This window comes from Brienomyrus brachyistius, chromosome 13, assembly GCF_023856365.1.
Source record: "Brienomyrus brachyistius isolate T26 chromosome 13, BBRACH_0.4, whole genome shotgun sequence".
NCBI classification, from domain to species: Eukaryota; Metazoa; Chordata; class Actinopteri; order Osteoglossiformes; family Mormyridae; genus Brienomyrus; species Brienomyrus brachyistius.
Window position 1 is genome coordinate 18,014,186 of NC_064545.1, and position 21,675 is coordinate 18,035,860.

At 44.7% G+C, this 21,675-nt stretch overlaps 1 protein-coding gene across 3 annotated transcripts in view; it reads right to left on the bottom strand.

The window, feature by feature from the left end:
* LOC125706806 (proprotein convertase subtilisin/kexin type 6-like) overlaps window positions 1-21,675 on the bottom strand; it is a 49,752-nt gene that overhangs the window by 10,789 nt on the left and 17,288 nt on the right. The window contains exons 1-11 of one of the 3 annotated variants that reach the window (XM_048973641.1): window positions 14,563-15,856; window positions 10,937-11,041; window positions 10,124-10,234; window positions 9,180-9,323; window positions 8,393-8,469; window positions 6,943-7,031; window positions 5,072-5,244; window positions 4,462-4,674; window positions 4,284-4,384; window positions 2,725-2,828; window positions 1,649-1,766 (exon numbers count right to left, since the gene is read on the bottom strand). In XM_048973641.1, the coding sequence (XP_048829598.1) occupies window positions 1,649-1,766; window positions 2,725-2,828; window positions 4,284-4,384; window positions 4,462-4,674; window positions 5,072-5,244; window positions 6,943-7,031; window positions 8,393-8,469; window positions 9,180-9,323; window positions 10,124-10,234; window positions 10,937-11,041; window positions 14,563-14,721 (1,394 nt within the window). In that variant the 5' untranslated portion in view covers window positions 14,722-15,856. Of the gene's footprint in view, window positions 1-1,648; window positions 1,767-2,724; window positions 2,829-4,283; window positions 4,385-4,461; window positions 4,675-5,071; window positions 5,245-6,942; window positions 7,032-8,392; window positions 8,470-9,179; window positions 9,324-10,123; window positions 10,235-10,936; window positions 11,042-14,562; window positions 15,857-21,675 lie in introns of those variants that run through there. The other 2 variants (XM_048973642.1, XM_048973643.1) reach the window with 2 other exon arrangements.

Below are 21,675 nucleotides of genomic sequence, written 5' to 3' on the forward strand. Positions count from 1 at the left end.
GGGGCACATCCATCCCAGGATCAGCAGACCCCTCCCTATCGTGCATCTCAGTTAAAAGCACATGTTATTCTCCGCAAAGCTTCAGTTTGACCTCTGCCCTCCATAGCTTTCACCACATCCTGCACAATATCACATGAACAGGGCTGCGGAAAATATCATAATGTCATATATTTCTGTTCTGTGATCACTGTTCATAACGCCCCCTTTTGCTATGTGATGCACTTCTGCCATGATGCAGATGAAACAGATGAATGAAGAGCGCATTCCTGATCTTTAGTATAAATCCACATGTTACTCAGACCAATTCCATGCACATTCGGAGAAAAATAGACTTAACGGAGATCATAGTCCTGCATCAGACTGATTCAATTTATCATATGAATCAGTTTAGTTGTGAAACTGCACCCTATTCTCATTTTAAATTATGATTAAAATGATAAAAAAAAAAAATCTTACATCCCATCCTTTCACAATGTGGCTGTTGCATGTGTGCTTATCGCAATGTCGCAATATACATCTTAACCCCCCCCCCCCACCCACCGGGCCAAATTCAGCTCCCACAATATCAAACGAGCTGAGTTGTGGTTTGGACAGCATCTGAGTTCGACGTTGATAACACTGAAGATCAGCTGTGCTCACAGAGAAATGCACCAGGTCCAAGGTGACCTCATTATGGCAGATTTCACGTTAGTCAGCCCTCTCGATCAGACCAAAGACCCTTTCATATTCAAACAGAACACAAGCTTTCTGAAATGTAAAATGGCAGGAGTAAGTCCTGAATGTAACAGAAAAAAACATTTTACGTATGGCGATGTCTGATTATTTCCTTTACCCCACAAGGCTGCAGGGCCAGCCCACGAGACCTGCTTACAGAGCCATCCCACGAGGCCCGCCTACAGAACAACTCCACAAGGCCTGCCTACAGGACCAGCCCACGAGACCTACTTACAGAGCCATCCCACGAGGCCCGCCTACAGAACAACTCCACGAGGCCTGCCTAGAGAGCCACCCCATGAGACCCACCTACAGAGCAACCCCACAAGGCCAGCCTACAGGGCCAGCCCACGAGGCCCGCCTACAGAACAACTCCACGAGGCCTGCCTACAGGGCCAGCCCACGAGACCTGCTTACAGAGCCATCCCACGAGGGCCGCCTACAGAGCAACTCCACGAGGCCTGCCTACAGGGCCACCCCATGAGACCCACATACAGAGCAACCCCACAAGGCCTGCCTAAAGGGCCAGCCCACGAGACCTGCTTACAGAGCCATCCCACGAGGGCCGCCTACAGAGCAACTCCACGAGGCCTGCCTACAGGGCCACCCCATGAGTCCCACATACAGAGCAACCCCACAAGGCCTGCCTACAGGGCCAGCCCACGAGACCTGCTTACAGAGCCATCCCACGAGGCCTGCCTACAGGGCCACCCCATGAGACCTGCATACAGAGCAACTCCACGAGGCCTGCGTACTAGGCCACCCCATGAGGCTTGCCTATACTTTGTGCCATGTTTAATTTTAATGTGACCATTTTAGGCAACAGAGCGTTTGACATCCGCTATCTGGAATGGACAGACACTCCAAGGCCAGAGAAGGGAGTGATGCTGGAAGAAGTGGGATTCGGTGTGGCCACCATGAGCTCTGCTCTCACCTGGTCGTGTTGTCGGGGGTCTCGATGCAGAAGTGCTGGGGGGGAACATTCCTCCATGTCTGAGCTTCCAGGACCAAAGCCTCAGCATTCACCAGCCCGAAACCATAAAGATGGCTCACTAAAAAGGCAGAAATACCTCCATGAGTATTTCTCAATGTCAAGGATGCAAAGATCATTCTTGTGGTCTTTCTTACTTTCCTCCCAAGACTTGGGCTGAAGTAAATCATGGGATTGGTCTCGTTTGGCAAGGATACAACCGAGAACACAAGTACGGTCAAGTACATATACTGAGAAACACCCCATGACTCCTACAGAAGCAAGCTATCCCATCATGTTAGTTGGCCACATAATCCCTTCCCCAAGTAGGCTGGACTCAAAAGTTGCATGGATCCCCAGATTCAGATAGGACTATTCATGACACTTCATGAATCATTTGCTGTATTTTTTGCCCCCCACTAGATGGTGCTCTTGGCTTGCTTTGTGCCTTTTCTTTAAGGAGAGCACCATCTAATGAGGCCAAACAATATACCAAATGATCCATGAAGCATCATCTTGTCTATCACTAGCCAGGACCATCTGGAGCAATACAACAATTAGAAAATCGGATGGCCACCCAGGGTAAGCCACTAAGCCGACCCACCCCCACCCCCACACCATAAGAGACCCACAGGTGAAGCTTCATCTGGCTGTATCTGCTTATCAAAAACAGCCATCTGAGGAAGGCACTAAGTTTGCAATGGAAAGTGGCAGCTGGATAAGTGTCGAGGGTCTGAATCCTGCCCCTGATATGTAAATGTGAAATTTGCACATTCCCTCTGCTTGTCTGTACTTCCTGTGGGGACTCCGATTATCTCCAATAGTTTATAACAAGCTGGTTGTTCGGCTGGCATCTCTGAATTACCCGCGCATTGAGTGTTGGTGTGAGCCCTGTGTCCCTCTGCCCCACAGCCTGCACCGCCTTGCTATGGCTCTGCACACCATGAGCGGAAGGAAGGCGGGCAAATATTAAACCAGTCATCGCTCCATGGAACTTTCTGACACTGCACAGCCTGGCCTGAGACCTGCGTTACGCTGACCTCTGTGGCCTGCAGCGTTGGTCTTCCAGTCATTGGCCTTCAAGCGGACTGGACGAGATGTCCTCACCAGGAGGTGCTGCACGTCTCTCCAGGTGAGCAGCGGGCTGCAAAACAACAACGGACCCCAGATAAAAGTCACAAACCACTTACTTTCTCTTTTGTAAAACATCACAATCCGAATCCGAATCGGACAATTCGCCAGGGACACGGCATATCCGAGGAATTTGTTGTGGTGAATTGGTTATGGAAAACACTTATTCAAGGAGCTAGATTATACGCTATACTATACAACCATACAATACCATACAACAGTGTATTCAACACAGAAGACATGCCACTTTCACAAATAAACAACAGTTAACATTCTTTGAATTTACTGTTAATTTACTAAAAGGAAATGATAGGAAATATATTAATATATTGAATGCAAAAATACACGTGTGTCTCGGATGGTTGTTGAACATACTGGAGTGACCTTAGGAGAGGTTTCGAAATGGCACAAGCTGACACACTTTGACAGATTTAATATCACCGATTTACATCAATATGAAGATCATTTAAACATTACCTTCTCTAACTGTCTAAGACTTTTGCACAGTACTGTACACAAAGGTACATTTCCAAAAATGATACTGCTTGTACTAATTCAAAGCAGAACAGATGATCCAATGTGTGTATTTGTTCCACTTCAAATTCAAATCTGTTTACACAACATTTCGAAATAGAATATCGAGCCAAAATGTGTTCTTTTCTCCAAGTGAAATATTTACAGAAAACAGTGTTTCCTGTGCCTGACAGGAACAGCAGTGACTCACTCCTCTGTTCACAGGCCTGTTATCTAATCACAGCTCAATAACTCTGGCATTTCATGACAGCACTGTGAAGAAGTACAAACAACGAATTGCAAAAACAGCTCTATTACGCTTGTGATCTGTTTTCATAAACCATCTTTTTGGGAATCAACTTTGTTTTCTTGGCAACACAAGATGTTTTCCATAATAAATGATATATGGAATATATGGTTTTCAACCGTTTTTTACCTACATACATTCTCTGAGGCTATCTCCATTCTGAAACCTTTGAAACCAAATGGAACCTGGGTGACCTTCAACTTAAAGTTACTCTACTATTGCAGCAGAACATTTTTAGTATCTTTAGGGAGTCTGCATCAGACTACGCACTGATCAGTCTGCAGAGTCACAGCATGGGCGCTAAGACCTCTGGCACAAAAAGCATAGTCTGTACAGATGTGCACTTCTGGGACTCACTAAGTACATGGCTGAGCCCTCATACAGTTTCGGACTAATGGTACGGGACAGGCTGGGATGTGTGTCTGAAACATGTGAGAATGCAAGGCTGGGGAAGTGTGCCATTTGGGATGGAACGAAAGGAGGCTGGCAGTACAGAGACATCTAGTGGAGACAGGCTGGAGGTACAAATCTGAGACCCCTACTGGTGATAAACGGGAAGCAGTGGATGGGTAGAGGACATTTTAAGTACAGTGAGAACAGACCCAAAGCTCCCATATGGCAAGACTAAGTTACAGAAACTGTACTCACTTGGCCTCCAGTGCCAAAGCAATGATCCCTGCCAACATGGGGGCGGAGGCTGAGGTGCCGGTGTGCCCCTCCGTGCAGCGCTGTCGTAGGTCAGTGGTCACCTGACAGGAAGAGTGCATGAGGCCCAGATGTCCCCGTGAGCGAGTGACCCCGCTAAACGCAGTGCACCAGCACTCACAATCTTCCCGTGGTAGCTCTCCCCGCTACTGTAGGTAGAGGTGAGCGTAGAGGCGCAGGGCTCCAAGTACCAGGGCCTGGTGCCGGATTCTGTGGTGCTGCTGACGGAGATGGTGTAGATGCTGTTGATGTAGCCGTCGCAGGAGCAATGGTCGCCTGCCCTGCCCCCGTTGCCCGATGCCCATACGAATATGGAGCCCCGCCCTTTACGACCCTGTGTAACCCAGAAAAACCATCATCTATCTGCTGTCGGTCCAGGAGAGAGGCTTTTGAACAGATCTACACGACCTCACAGCCAGCAGAAGCTCTAAGTGTGCCACATAACGTGCAAGATCCACCCACACTCCTACCCAGATATTAGTGATGGACAAAACGACGCTTCATGAACTACTTGCTATATTTTTTGACCCCACTAGATGGTGCTCTTGGTTTGCTTTGGGGCATGCTTTGTGTCCTTTTTTGAACAGAGCACCATCTAGTGGAGTCAAAAAATACAGCAAATGGTTCATGAAGCGTTATTTTGTCCATCACTATCAGATATGTTGTTGACCATCACAGGCCTAAAGATACTTTTGAATTCAGCAGTGACCAAAGCTTCCCATCAGCCACACCTTCTTGATGGCCTCTCTGAAGGCGTGCTTGGTAAGAGGGCCGGGCCCGTCCACTGTCTTCCCATCATCATCTGGCCCCCAGCTGGCGCTATAGATGTCAATGTGGTTCGGCCTGACTCCCAAAGACTTGGCTTCCACCAAATCCGTCACATCCCCATCCAGCATCCGAACGCCTGGAAGTGGAAAATGCAGAAGCCAGAACGTCTAACCTAGCTACTGCCCTGGGACGTGAGGTCTTTAAAATGCTGGAACAGCAATGCAACATTTGGCTGTTAGCAATATTCAAGAGACAAGGCATGGAGCATTCTGCCATCTGTAGGTTATTACGGATCCATTTGACAGAATCCTGCGGATGTCTGCCGCAGCACAGCAGCAATCTAGCCGGAAATCTAGCCAGGTGAAGGAAAAAAAACACACACCGTTCTACAGGAAAGTTGGCCAAATTACAACCATTTACTCCCAGAGTCCATCTCGTGTTTCTCTCAAAATAGTTGGCGTCAGAAAGAAATTTGTGATGCACTGAAACAAACCTGATGAGGCGCTGAGCAGCAGACAGGTGCCCTGAATCCCTGGGCCGCCATCAAGGGCGGCGATCGCCTGTTCTGCTTGGGCATTTGAAGCCGAGCCCTAACCAAAACTCCGAAAGGCTGAGAGACTGGTCAAAACGGAGCATGCGAGCTCCTGTGTATTAGGGGGGCGTTTTGACCACGTAGCAGTCACTCAGAAAAGCAAACGCATTACTTTACAGCATCTTTCCTGCTGGTTTTTAAACTAGTAATTCATTAAGCAGGATTTACTGAAAATAAGCCCACCTGAATGCAGATTGTTTTGCATGTGTGGAAGAAAGGTTTATACAAATATATATGCATGCGGAGACCCCACATCTAAACCATTGACAAGCATGGCGTCTTTACCTAGGAACAGTCTTTCATCTTCGTTTACTTCAGCTTCCCGTTGTTAAATCTTAAAACCATTGCATTGTGCAATATATCTCATGTTCCCCACAACCCTAAAATTCCTGTGAAAGCCCCACACAGACTGCCAGTCCCTCTTACACAACATCCACGCATATTGGGAAACATTTTCTGCATTTTTTAAAGAGCTTAAAGAGATTGTGAAAAAACAAGGCTGCTTCTGCTCAGAAGTGCTTAATGTAGCACACGTCTGCTGGGCGTCAGGGATTGTACAGGAGCTCCCATGCCCAACAGGGGGATCCTCAGGTTAACTGTTTCATAGTGGTTCTGCGGCTATCCTGCACTGCACTCACATTCAGGGGCAGATATCGGAGCCACTGGGGGGAAATGCGATTAAAAAATAAACACAAGATGCAGAATATCTTGAGTTCATTTCCATTGTTTCTATTTAACTCATATTAAACTTCACCAGACTGTATATTCAGTAATAATAAAATAACAAAAATTAAATACTAGCGATCATTTGGATATCCAATCGGCTTTGCGGTCTGTGAACGGCTATAAAAACGAGCAGAGCGATTCAATCTGCACAGCTGTGCACAGTCTGGACTGATCTCAGCCTGAACGCAGTCACAGCATGGATACTGGGTTTGAACTGAGGAGGTGGCGGCCGGTTCAAAGGTCAGACAGATGTGATCTTCGAGGCGGGGGAAGCATGAGTGACCTTCTCCCCATTTATGCAGGGCTTTGCAGAGGATCCCATCGGCCCACAACTGCATCAAGCCAAAAGTCATTCCAGCTTTGGAGAGGAACAGGAAAGATTCCTCGCAGTCTCGAAGGCACAGCTGCGGACTGGAAAAACTCTGAGCAGACGGGGCATGCGCCACACGCACGGATTACCCCTTTTCAGTGGAGTCCACCCAGACCGAGAATATGTACAGAAGAGCAGCACCCTACCTCCGATCCGAGCGTGGTACGCGATGCCCACAACGCAATGGGAGTTGTTGGCCACGGCTGCCACTTCGCCTGCGCAGCGGGTGCCGTGCCTAGGGGTGGGCAGAGAGGAGGATGGGGTTGGTGCCCATACCTGAGAGTCTGCTGCCCACATTTGATATCCTTGTATGTGTGATTGGGAGGGACAGGGAAGAAAAGTCGAGACCTACATTTGAGACCTACAGCCCTACAAGTCCAAGAGTCCTAGCATCCATAGTGCAGCGAGCCAAGCACAATTTGAGTCCTCTATATACAGGGTGCCCTAATCGCATGTCAGAGCAGTGTTAGTGCACAAATGCCTCTACTGAAAGAAAAATATACAGGGCCTCATACCGCATCCTACATTTCACTGACAAATCAAGGCGTGTCTGATATCGCCGTATGTCTGCTGAATCCGAAAATCCATAAAATAGCGTCTACATAAAACGAATAGTGAGTTAAATAACAAATACACTGAGACACATTGACAGCTGTATTTAAGTAACCATATCATACGTTAAAAGACAGCAATAAATGATCACATTACGAGCCTCCATTAAGAGGAAGACCACACTGAGCATTCTGTAGGCTTCTCCGCAGAGGAGGCTCTGGTCCTGTCTGAGGAACGACCGCCTCCATTTTCCATGGAGGTGCCAGCTTGAAGTGAGGTTTGGAAGACTGCGGAATATGGATAATAATCTCTCTATATGCTCACAAGTGCCACTTCCATAAGTGTCCTTGGCTTCCATGAAGCATCCGCTTTGCGCATTAAAATAATTTTGCACATAATTAAAAAAAAAAAGAAAAGAAAAAAGTTTGCTTTTGGATATCTGACAGTTTGTTTCTCCACCAGACATTCCTCACAAACACCCATTAAATCTAAAATCCTTTAAATCGCCTTATTTTAAATTGCGGATTTACTGCAAATGGAATGAAACAGAGACCTACCAATAAAAAAAATTAGGGCAGGCTCTGTTTACACTTGGTTGTAAAATGTGGGTTGGGTGATCGGATCATAAGTGGACAAGCGCATAAAGACGAGTGTAAACAATCACCAAGATCAATAGTGATCTGATCACTCTAACCATTTGCCCGGGTGGTCCAGGATGCATTTGATAGCATATGTTTTGGGGTGTAGACGTTAATTTGTCCGAAAGCATCACAATAACTGTGTGTGGGGCCATTTGACCTTCTAGTAAAAGTGATGTAGGCAGTACCAACATTTAAACACAATTGGGCAGCTGGACACCTTAGAGCTACACGACAGTGCAGATCTAAACAGTGATGTGTCTCGGTTGTCTACTTGAGATCCTATCACAAGATGATAGAGACCAAGTGTAAACAGGACTACTAGTAGAATAAGACCTAGGAGACCTCCCCCAAGTAAGGAATACCCCAGTTAAGCAACCCAACCGTTCCATTAAGTGGCACCCACTTGTTCTCGTTGCTGGGGTCATAGCGTGGTGTGGGGTCGCGGTCGTTCCCATTGATGTCATAACTGGCCAGCGGATCCTGGATGGAGGGGAGAAAACTGATGAGATCACAGTAGGCCGCAGCTCTCTGTCTTACCGAACTAGAAGAAGCCGAAAGTCGTGGAGCTTTCAGTAATGTCTTAGGGTGGAAAATGGGCTACTAACTTCCCCTAGTCCATGAGTACAGAAACGGTGCAACCCATGTCACTGCTGTGTTGGGTGATAGCAGTTGAGGGCATCCTACCTCCAGCCCATCTGCTCCATGATTTCCTGATGGGGGATCAACAACCCCAACAACTATGACTCCCAGAGGGGGACATTTCAGGTCCGGAGAGTAAAATCCAGACCAAGATTTTGTTTCAACCAACTAGTTGAGTACTATGTGACGGTAACTGGCTATACTCAACTGGTTAGTTAAAACAAAATCTTGGTCTGGATTTTTACTTTCTGGACATGAAATGTTCACCCCTGCGGACTCCCCCCTCCCCCACCCCCCCTCCCCCACCCCCCCTCCCACCCACCCGAGGAGCTCCAAGCCACAAATAAGGTCCAGCCACCTATCATTCACAGCCACGTTCATCTACTGCAACAAAGCCAGCCTCTCTAAAAGTATACCTACTACAATGCAGTAAATTCTTCCAATATGCCAATCAAAGGCTCAGCATGATCCTGGTTTAACGTCGGAACCCAGGTTTGCAGTGTAATTCACATGTGACCGTAGCCTCCATTATAAGTTCGACCTATACTTACATAATTTGCAGCGAGGTCAGGGTGATTCTTCTCAATGCCGTCATCCAGGATGGTGACCACCACGTTCCTGCCTGTGAAGCCTCTCCTCCATGCTCCCAGAATATTCATCTCTGAGCTGCACTGCTGACTCGCATTTTCACATTGCTGTTGGTCAGCGAGAGCATAACCTTCTCACAAAACCCTGAATCAGCCTTGCAGCAACAGGAATAATAACGGATGTGTGGCCAAATGGAGAGATCCAGGTTTTAATTGCCATCGGGTCAGAAGAACAAATTCAACAAGTTCTCCTAGAACTGCACCGTATAGAAAAAAATAAATGTAAAAATTGCAGTGTGATTTTGTTGCAATAAATATTTGATATTTCCATCCATCCATTTTTGGACTGCGGGTGGGGGGTGGGGCAGAGTACCTGGTGGAGGAAACCCCACGATGACAGGGTGAGAACATACAAGCTGCACACACAAGGAACCCTGGCAGAGACTCGAACCCAGGTCCCACAGGTGCAAAAAACTGCACTGCACTGAGTACGTTTTGTTTCCGATGACAGAGTGCAAATGTTTTTGTGAAACTTAAATCCCCCATGTTATAATGTTGAGACAATATGAAGGCATAAAAATGGATCTCAACGCAGGTGTATAACAGGCAATGTTGATATTATCATTGCACGTTGCCCAGTCATATAATATACTACAGCCAGTTTAGTCAGTTTGGTACTAAATACCCTGCCTCACGCTGTGATGATTTCATTTTGAGCTGGTACCAGTTTTTCAAAACAGTGAAAAATGATCACAAGAATTACCACTGACTTTGGTACTTTTTTTGAAGTACCAAAAATATGGTACCTGGTGCAGTGGTAAAGTACCCTAGATTGAACTGAATCATTACCAAAGAGGGGCTTGGATCCTAAATCAAGAAGCTCAGGCTGCTCAGCTACCTGTACTTACAATGTACCACATGTCGGACCACCTAGGATCATTAAAGGTGAAATCGTCTTGATCGCTTGCAGCATCCCTCTTCACTCGCTTCTTAATCACCTGTTGTTGAATCCAGTTGACCTGCAAAGAGGCGTACAGTGCCCACTGCAATGGGAATCTTCACTACAGGCCAACAGAAACAATTGTCTCGCGTTACAGAAAACCACACTCATACGTCATCGGAGTTCATCTAAGAAAAAAGGTTGGATATACCCTGACATTTTCCACTTGCAGTGAAATGCACAATTATTAAATACATTTTTGAATAAAAATCTGCAAAAAAGCCATCCGTCTTCCAGTTGCTTAACCTGAGCAGTGTCACGGGGTTGTGGAGCTCCATGAGGTGGCAGAGGACTGACGGCAGGGGAAGAGCATGGACAAGGCCAGTCAGCCACAGAGTGCACACAGTACAGGCAACTTAGAGATAGCAGTTATCCTAACTGCACGTATTCCGAAAGGAATCCGGATTACCCAGCGGAAAAGACGCGGCACACAGTGAACAAATATATGAGTAAAGGTGAGATTTAAAGCGTTAAACTTGGGTGGTGTGTCCTAGCAATCTATCAATTCCCTATCACTCTACTCTAATTCTCTCAAACAAAACGAATGATAAAACCAAACCCACCCCCACCCCTATACAGAGAGGATAGAGACTTTACCTTCACATGAGTTCAGCACACATCAATAAGCTGCAGTACTGAGCTTTTCGCTCTACATTCTTTAAAGGCTCTTTACTGCAGCAATAGCATAGGCAGCCCAGGGTTAGGGACTAGCTACACTCACCTTTGGGTCCATGCGGATAAAGGTGTGATCGCCCCTTGCAGTGAAGGTTGACCTTCTGACGACCTTGCTGTGATGAAAATGATAATAGTCCTTCAAGGCTCCTATCTGAAACATGAGCAGAAATGCAAAGGTAACCTCAGTAAGAGACCCGATTACGTCTGTGAGTGAGGTAAAAGTGTTTAAATTGACCTTCCCTCTTTAAAGCAACAAGTCAATCAATACACTCTAGTCAAGAATTTGCCAAATGTAATTCTTTTTTTTTTAAAAAAAACCCATCTGTCTGCATTGATATATATAGGTTTTGTTGTTCAAGCATTTTTATACGTGTTGTAAACTCTTTGAATCTCTTTAAAATTGACTTCTTCAAGACAAAAATACATTGTACCACTGCGAGAGCAACAAAGAACGAAGGAGACTTGCTTGCCAAGAAGAACACACTCTTTTTATCACAGTCCTTAACATGACTATGACAAGCACCCAATGAGCACTGAAGCAAATACAACAGCAGAAACACAAGGAGGTCACGGGCAAACATGCATGCCACAATCGGGAAGTACAACTATTAACAACAGTACAACAAGGGCTATTTACAGTGCACAGACAGGGGCTATTTACAATTGTCCACAAGCGTGCTGGAATATACAAATCCCGCCGGCGCTACACTGTATTATTTTCCGCCTTTATCTGCACAGTTTAACATACAGCTAAGCTCCCCAGAACATTGTTTCCCACCCCAGTCCTCGGGGACCCACAGATGGTCCATGTTTTTGCTCCCTCCCAGCTCCCAGTAAAAGTGGACTGTCTGAGGGTCTCCGAAGACCAGATTGAAAAATACTATCATAGGTAAGTGTCCACACCCCTGAATTAGTACTTGGCAGAAGCAGCGTTTTCTTGAACTTGGGGTAGACGTCCAACTGCGCAGTGAACTAGATTTGTGAGTTTTTCCCCATTCCTCTTTAAGACGCCATTCAGGCATCATCGCATGTTGCTGAGGCCGCTGGTGGACTGCCCTCTTCTAGAGGATTTTAAATTCTACTGAGGTCAGGCTTCTGCCCAGGCCGCTCCGGAATGTTTACCTGCTCTTTGCGCACTCCATTCTCACTCTGGTACTGTGCTTTCGGTCACTGTATGCAAAGGTTAGCTTTCCCACCCCCCAATTTCAGTATTCTGGCAAACAACTGCAGGTTCTCTTGAAGAATCAACCTTCATTTGACACCGTCCAGATTCCCATCTATCTCCACAAGTGCTCCAGTGTCTGATGCGGAGACACGCTCCCAGTAAAGGAGAATGCCCCTGAATCATCTAAAGCAGGAATCGTGGTCTGAGTGACATGCTGTTTTTGCCAGATGTGTTTTGCATTGAGACTAAAAAAAGTGCTCATTCCATCAGGCCACAAGACCTTTTCCCACAAAGGTCCAAAACACCTAGAATGCTTGACAACAAAATTCCTGCAGGACTTGTGGTGGCATCTCTCTTCAGTCTCCTCCTGATCTTCTGTTTTTGTGGAAGGAATGTAACGTCTAGGCATTGTCCTGGTCGGGGTGTATTTGATCTATTTCTACTTTTCTGTATTTCTACATTTATTTTCTGTCTCTGTATGTTAATAAGGTGGGCGGGTCTAACCTCACTCAGTACAGGATTGGTGGGATCATTTAGGTTGTCCTATGCCTATTTTATATGCCGGGTCAGAGGGCGCATTAGAGGGTGATTTTCTTGTGCTGTATACAGTTCGTCAGCTATTGCTGTTCCAGTTACAATATATAAAGCGAAATTCATCTTCTCTAATATAAAGTGCGATACTGTCCCGCATTATGTGCGTTGATTTTGCGGGAATTATTACATTTATGCACAAATCGCGAGATTCCGCCAGGAATGTCAGGCCATGCATTGTGGAAGAATGACCTCACTACAGGGTCCACTATGATGCCCCTGTCTCTCTCCTGCACCATGTCTCTCTCACAAACACATCCCAACTTTCCGGAAAGATACACAAACCACATAAAACAGCGAGTAGAAGATCTTTTCCTGCAGACCCATAGAAGTAAATATAGGGGATTTATTGAATCTCTTCTTAGCGATAAATAGGACTTTCTGCCAGCAGTGTTTGTGAACTAAATGACCCTGAACTTCTGGTAAATGAGTTTACGTGAACTGACTATAGTACATATGCTTTTGGGAAATGCATCCTGGAGCTGGAGTTCATACTAAACCATTTTAACGGAGGGTAGGGGTTCTCTACGTGTAAGCTGTCAGAATAAAAACTTTCAGTTATGTGATGAGATGTTTGTGTGTGCTTTTTTGTAAACAAGCATTAGGTGTATTTTGTATATGATATTATTGAGTGGGACAGTCCCTCCATCTCAACACTGGGGGGACGTGCCTCCCCCCCCCCCTAAATCTACTCCTATGGCCCTGGTGGTACAGCATGCCTTCCAATTCTTAAGGATGGTCTGGATAGTGGATTTCTATATGTTCTGCTCTGTGCCTTTTCATGAGTTTAATCGGAAGAGCTTCTTTAAGTTTTTTGTCACTCTCTGATCGACCATCTTGTAGCGATGGTATTCGGAATAACAGCAGCTACTGGTGTTATTCTGGACTAATCAAACCCATTCATAAATAAATTAACTCCCGACTCCCATCATTGTATCCATTCATCTCCCAACGTTTTAACCTCGTGGCGAGACTCCTCTGCAGTATACGTATCCAGCAATTATTTCTATCGTTTTCATATTTCCTAATTTTGACTTTCCGCTTTAATAAAAAAAATATGTTATCTTGTGTAATTATTGACAACGATAATATGATATGTTGTTTCCATGAAATTCGACTAAATGATACATTATTTGTTAGTAGTACGAGTAGACGTATAGTTCCATTGCAATGCTTCTCTTCCCATATCCTATGCTGCTGTCCTTTGAGGCACACACACACACACACACACACGTACAGGTGAGACGAAGCTTTGGGTCGAAGTGCAGGATCAGGCCATTTATCCGGAGCCCTGGAACAACGTCATACTGCAAACGCACCAGCACCGAATGGATATGATACGTAGTGTAGAGAATCTATATATAACCGCAATATGTAACTTGTTCTGGTGTAAAATGACTAGAAGAATAAATCTAATGCATGAACATTGAGTATGCCCCCCCCTAAAAAAATTACCTGAACCGCTCGAAATGAATATTTTAACAATACACATATATGCACGCATGCGCTGCACGATCACTGTCTTTCTTGCAGAAATACACACGCGCACGTGTGCCTGAGACCGGTTACATAATGAGCAAACTTTTAAGGGTAGAAGGTATTAATTACTTTAAAATTAGACACTGTCGATTAATAAAGTCCTATATCAAAACAACGTAATATTTTTGTACGTTTTTTCTGGTTTTCGTCTTTATTATAACAAGTATTCAATCTCTCTAACAATAAATCGCTCAGAAAGCACTGTTTTGTTGCTCTTACAAAAGCAAGATATTGAAACCTGAACCAGTATCTCTTCTTGCAAATAATTTCTGGACTAACTGTTAGAACATTTGGCGATATTATTTGCGTTAAAGCGGACAGTCTCGGTTGCCTGCTGCCAAAAAGTTCAACTTAACCAGATAAATAAATTCTCTTACCTGACCCAAATTGTTATATCCATATTTTGAGGCAAGTTCATCTGCTTCTTCACGTCCCCCAGAAATCCGCAAAGCCCAGTGGTTTGTGTACACGTCTCGAAAAGGTAACGACTGGCAGACCAGAAAAGTTAAAAATAAAAGCAATACACGCGAATACATACTGTTAGCCTACTATATTGGCCAAATAAGAGACCGTCCTAATAAAGTCTTTATAATCAAATTATAATATGGTTTTCAGAAGCAAAATATGTATTTCACATATAAGAAAATATCACGCAGTTTCTGAATTTTATGTTTCTTGACATCTAGCACCCGTTTACTATTCGCGAAAAAAAACGAAAAACTGCACGAACCAGTCAAATGAACTGTAAAGTAATAGCCAGTGGCGACTCTCCCAATAAGACAACCAATAACAACCCGCAGCCCAACTGTGCATATACCAACTGGAAGTGCCTCGTAAAACCTTAGATTTCGTCATGGTTGTATGAAGCCGATTACTGCAAATCAAACTGCACCTATTGCGCACTTTGCAGAGTTTCATGATGATACTGCCAGCAGTGAGAGAGCAGGCAATGAATATCATACCTGTATTTAAATGCCTTTTACATGTCGCCTTTAAAGACGCGCATTTCTGTGACCCGAAGTCATACTGCTGTTTTAATCACGGTAAAGAATCCACCACCGGCAAATTGCGAAGATATCGTCAGTAAAAACTCCATTAGTGCAACACTTTGAGTCAAATAAATATATATTAATATGAAGCAATACACGTTTTCCCATGAATGCTTCGTGTCTATACAAATTCGAGCGTGCAGGTTATAAATGTGATCGGATATGTTTACTGCAAAGTATGATATTTCAACGCTGAGCACCAAGAAGAGGATTCACAACCCTGGAACCTAATTTGTTATAAGATAACGTGTTTTGAGTGCGTATGAAAACAAATACACTCTTAACAGCCTTAGACTCCAGGAATGCTTCGTGCGCAAGGCTAATATCATAGTCTGTAAAATGGGCTGCGTGGGACAGAATGCACCTCCATTAAACTCACTGATGCGCTGCGTCTTGCAAACCGGTCTGAAGATACAAAAGGCTGTAGAAGATTCTTCTCGCGAGTTTTCTTCACGAACACTATATAGGTGGCTCGCTGTCAATGTCACGTAGTATAATACGGCAGTTTGGAAAGAAGGAACTGGAAAATTAGTTTTTTTTTCTTTTCCCACAATGTTGTATCCAACAGATGAGACTTGTTTGTGAATATCAGTAAAAGCAGTATGCTTGTCCACCATGACACTGAAATGATGATAGCGTTTCGGAACATTTAAAAAAAGATTTTCGTGATAATGCTGCCATCTGCTGCCGCTAATGTCATATAGCATCTCACTAAAAGTACCGGCAATTCGCGGTAGATACTACGAAGCACTTATCATCATCTGTGAAGTAGTACATGGTCACGGTCAGCTTGGTCTCTATAGGGATCACGATACTGGGGGGGGGGCGTCCTGTTAATCAATTGCAAGGAATATGCGCACCAGCGGTTAATTTAAGAGAGTAATTTCCTCAAATTGCAGGACGGTAAAAAGAAGCCAAAGTGGAGGCATGTATAGGCCTATGTACACACAAGAGACTTGCATCTCTATAGCTGTGGAAGCGTCTTGTGTAAAGAGAGTTTTGTTCTTTTCAGTATATCTTCTTTAAACAAAATAACTACTGCTTTCAGTTATTCAGTCTGCAGATGTATAAAACAGATTTAACGTTATTAGTGCCCCGTCCCCGGTAATGAAAAACTGAGCGGTTTGTACAGATTTGGTCTCATTAGCCGCTTCATGTGACCATGCTAATATCTAAGGTTTTATATCGTATTGTCATGAAGGAGTGTGTTATGTTCACGGGTGCACGATGGCACCTCTAGTGGTCGTAGCATGTTATGGCAGAAGGACACTTTCAGGGGTCTTTCTCGGCTTTCAGACTCACACGTTTAATTAGCATGCATCAGATACAGTGCAAATCGGGTCACACAATCCTCATTCAGCGATGCTTGTGCATTTACCGTTTTGTTCCGGAAGGATTAGCTCTCGATGAAGTCGCTGCCAACTATTCAGCCAACCAGGGCAGCCGAAGTAGTTTGATAAAGCTAATGAACTTTACAGCTGAAATTCGAAATGGACGGGAGACTTTGACACACTGCCATGCGAGGGTTACAGCAGAGCTTAATTCAGCAAAGAAGTTTGTATAGCAGCCAGCTAAACTGAACCTACACTCTCCGTGTCTCTCGTTATATATCAAGATTTTAGCTGTGAGCCTTAATTTGTGTGAAAATAGTTTCACTGCAAATTTAGCAGTTTGAGTTTAAGTCTAGTTTCTACTGGAATACTTTTAAATCTGACCCTGTACTATCAAGGCTCCCACGTTAGGGACCTTGCCCAAGTTATTTGTCTTCACGACTGACATGTAAACAAAAACAGACCGAGAAACCTAAAGTTTGCAGTCGCCATAGAAACAGTGCGAGCAAATGGACTAGCAGAATGAAAAAGGGGGCCGTCTAAACCCCAGCAGTGAGATAACAACTGTGAGGGTTAAAGAGGAAAGCAACTTCAAACAGAAGTGGTTGTGGTGAAGGAGATGTGGTTGAAACAAGGTCTAATTCGGAAAAGGAGAAGAAGGTTGACTATACAAAAATCAAGCAGCAATGCAGTGAAATACATTTTAGGGAATGAGTGCTTGTCATACCAGCTATGCATTCTTTTAAAAAATATTTGTGTTTTCATATCTCAGTCAAGTAGGCTGCTAGTAACACTGAACCGTTGTAAGCAAACATGTTGTATGGGAAAGTCTCATTACTCAGAAAGCTATAAAAGTGAAGTGCAACTTTACGCATTTGCCAATGACTGGGTGTACCACTTTCAACTTCCCGAATTCGACCTGTAATATTGGTGTGGCTCTTTATCTGGCTGTTTTGTTAGATGAAGCAAAATCAATCCCAGAAAATTTGTGTATGTTTGGCTATTATTTTCTGGGAAGCGAAATGGCAGATAATTCAAGTTTTATGGCTGAACTGTAGAGAGTATGGGAGTGTCTGCTGTTACATGTGCAGCTTTTCAGATGGGCATCCTCTGTAAATGGTTTGTTATTATTTGGCCGTTTATGTTTCCCAGTAATTAGGTTGTAGTAGCTGTGAGTAAGATTACACGTACCTGACCGCAGTGGTTCAAACCTAATAACAGATGCCATATCAGATTAATCAAAGAATGGAGATGTATGGTCAGGCTGTATAAATACTACAAGGGGCAGAACTCCTCTGGTGTGACCTATTCAGGCATTTCCTTCGCAGCCCTAGTGAACTGGATAAAAGCCAGTGACAGACAGGATGTCAACAACGTTGCTGAGGGCTACCTGCAGATGGTGCCTCTCCGCTGTCTGACAGGAAGCCTGGAGGCAGGCGCTCGTTTGGTGGCCGTGTGCATTTTTTTTTTCAGCAAAACCAGGAAGCTCTTGTGAAACTGCGCGCTGTCGAGCTAAAGATGGCGGCCCCATTTCCCTGAAACAGCCAGGCCCCAGCCTCTCTGATTGCAGATGCTCGGTGCTCAGTTGCTCCCCAGGAAAAACAGTGCATAACATGCACTGAGTCAATCAGGGGCTTTGACAGAGACTGGTCAGTAACCAGTGATAGTGGATCTGAGTGCATAGAGTGACTATACTCCAGTTAACATACATTCATATTCCTGTTTAGGCTGTGCTCTGCCTTGTGCCCTGTGCTTCCTAGGATAGGCTCCCAGCTCACTGCATTTCTGCACTGGATAATTGATTAAGGAAGATGGATGCATGTATGTATTCATATTTCCCAAACTTTGTTTACTGGGTTGGATACAAACATGCTGAATTCAGGAAACAGAATTAGCGATAAGCATCTTTTTCTGGCAGATTTTTCTCTTATCACGTCCTTCTACCCTACTTATGTGTACACACTAATGCACCAATAGTACACTAATGCACTAATATTGTGACATTCTGCAGATGAATGGGAGTAACACTGGTCTGCTCTCCAGTTCCTGGTGGAAAACCGCTGGAAAATCTGTGTCCAAACAGCAGGGTGTTTACAGGGTGACCTCACTGTTTAGCAGCAGAAGGATCTTGGCTACTATTTCTGCTCAAGTACCTCATCCATAAGCTCCAATATATGACCCACCCACTGTACCTTAGCAAATAATCTATCCAACATGCATTTATATAAATCTACATATAAAGAAACAATGCTTTTCAGTACCTGGATGTTCATGGATGCAGCTCCAGAGTACCGTGCAAATGGGATCTTCACTCATCCCAATGTGTTTGCATTTGCTTAGACGCTAATGGCAAGCTCACAGGAGCCACATGTCTTTGAAGCATCAGCAGCAAACATCTAGGAAGAGCATGCCACCCACAGGCAGACATGAGCTTGTACTAATCTCTATCTAGTGATGGACAAAATGTCGCCCGATGAACCATTTGCTGTATTTTCTGCCCCCATTAGATGGTGCCCTTGGTTTGCTTTGCGGCTTGCTTTGTTCCCTTTTTTGAACAAAGAGCACCATCTAGTGGGGTCAGATAATACAGCGAATGGTTCATGAAGCATCGTTTTGTCCATTGCTACCTCTGCCTTACAGCCAGGATGCAATGCTGCCTATTGAGACTCCATAACTAAATTGCACAAGCTTATTGAAATGATTGAAATGTTTACATAGAAATTTCCACATTTCAATTATTCATTTTTATTTATTTAGTAGATGGTTTTTCCAAACATATAAGTGAGGTCAGGCAGCAATTTCAGTTAACATCGCCTGAGGACTTTATCAAGGCCCCTTCGATACTGTCACTCTGCCAACTACAGAACCATCAACCGCCTGATCATGGGCAGAGACTCCTAACCAGCACAGCTATACCCCGCCCTAAAAACTGCTCTTCATTCTCACAGAAGCTGAAATCTGCACCAAATGATAACTTTACTTAATTCTACCAACCAAATTTCCGTATCCATTTAAATCGAATGGTTGTCCAACGGAGCAAAAGTGAAAAGTGTTTTGTTTCTTGTAGGACTGACAAAAAGCTACCTGTAGAAGTGGAGAAATTAATGATGTTTCTAGTCATTTTTATGTCAGCGACTGCGCAGCTATGCCAGAAAAGGCTGTCAACAGCAAAACCAAACCTTTCATTATCTTTCTGTCACTTATCTGCTGAGATGCAGGTGCATGGGTCAACACCATGGCAAATTCTTATGGACACTGTGATCAAAATGCAATTTTCATCGCAGACATAATATGTAAAAACATACCCTATGTCATGCCTATTCATCCGATCCTCCCATGTGCCACGCCCCCTCATCTACCCCGTGTGGAATCGCCATGTTTACCAGCTGTTTCTTGTTGCTGTTAATTAGTCCTATGTATTTCAGTCCACGTTCGAGTATGTTTCACTAGCTCTGTCCTGTGTAGGATTGATCCTTAATAACTCCCCCCGCTCCTGCTTCCCCAGTCCACGTTGTGACACCCTACAAAGTAATTACCACAGACACAGTTGAGCCTTGCCCTAAACTTGTCTGTCTTTGTATGGACTGGTTGAGAATCCCTGTAAAGGTGCATTGATTACTTCATCGAACCCACCACTGCCTTGTCACAACATAGTTCCTGTAGGTTTAACAATTGATACTGAATCACAATACAGTCATCCATTTGTTACCTTGACTATTAATAGTTTGGTTAAACTCTGACAAGGTCAGAGGCACAGTGTGTCTACATCAGCTAGAGCAGTCGTTCCCAACCCTGTGCTCAGGGACCCACAGACAATCCATGTTTTTGCTCCCTGCCAGACAGTCCACATTTGTGCTCCCTCTCAGGTCCCTACCGGCAACAGGAAGGGAGGATAACCATGGTTTGCCTGCAGGTCCCCGAGGACCGGAGTAGGAAACACTGCGCTAGAGTCATGCAATGAGAGATTCAGGGGTGTCAATGTTGAGGACCACACCCTGGCAACTAGATAGAAAGCCGATGTTGTAATTTATGTAGCTCAGCTGCATTTGATGACAACGACCAGGCTCACAACATGGAAAAGACAAGATAAATAAACATGGACTTTAGAAAAACTCAGAGGACAGAACACATACATCTGTACTGACCAGAGACAAATCAATGAAAAGAGTGGCCAGCCTTGAATTTATGGATGTTACTGAGGATTGTCCCTGGCCAAGACGTCCTCCATTGTAGGGAAAGCACAGCAACTACTCTACTGATTGAGGCGGTTGAGGAGAGCAAACCCATTGATGAAACTCCTGGTCATCTTCTACAGGTATGTTACAGAGAGCCTTCTGACAGGTATGGTACAGAGAGCCCTCTGACATGCTGCATCACAGCCTTCTATGCTTACTGCACAAAGGATGGCCAGAGATCTCTAAAGCGAGTTATCAAGAGCTTGTGATCAGAAGGTCGCCAGTTCGGCAGAACAACCATGTCTGTGGGCCCTTGAGCGAGGCCCTTGAGCGAGGCCCTTGAGCGAGGCCCTTGAGCCCCAGCTCCATGGGTGCCGCTGCAGCTGTCTGACACCTGTCTGAGTGTCACAGAGAGCAAGATGGACTAAGCAAAAAGAGAATTGGCTTATTGGCATCAATAAAGTGTCATTATAATTATTATCAGGAAAACCCAGTGAATCACAGACCAGCATCATTAAAACCAAATTCTAACTCAGCACTCAGCAACCAACTGTTTGTCCTCCGATCATCCAACCGGTGCTACAGACATATTTGTACGTACAGGAGCAAGTTCAGAGATACAGTTGTACCTTTTGCATCGTGATTTTCCCATCGTGGTTTTGATATATCGCAAGGGTCGGCACAGGAAGTTAAATGGAAACTTCTAGTAGTTTTTGAGAAATGCAGATGACACACACAAAGTTTAATAGCCTGGTTTACAGGGACACCAGGCGTGATACGTCTCGCGTGATATCTCGCAGTGATCTTTGTATCTCGCGTTTCTTTTATCTTTCTGCTTCGCTTCGCTCTGCTTGCATGCTGTGTGCCGGGCCGGGGGGGCGGCAGTGCTCTCGTAACAACATGCATGCCCCTCCCCCCCAAATATATATGCTGCT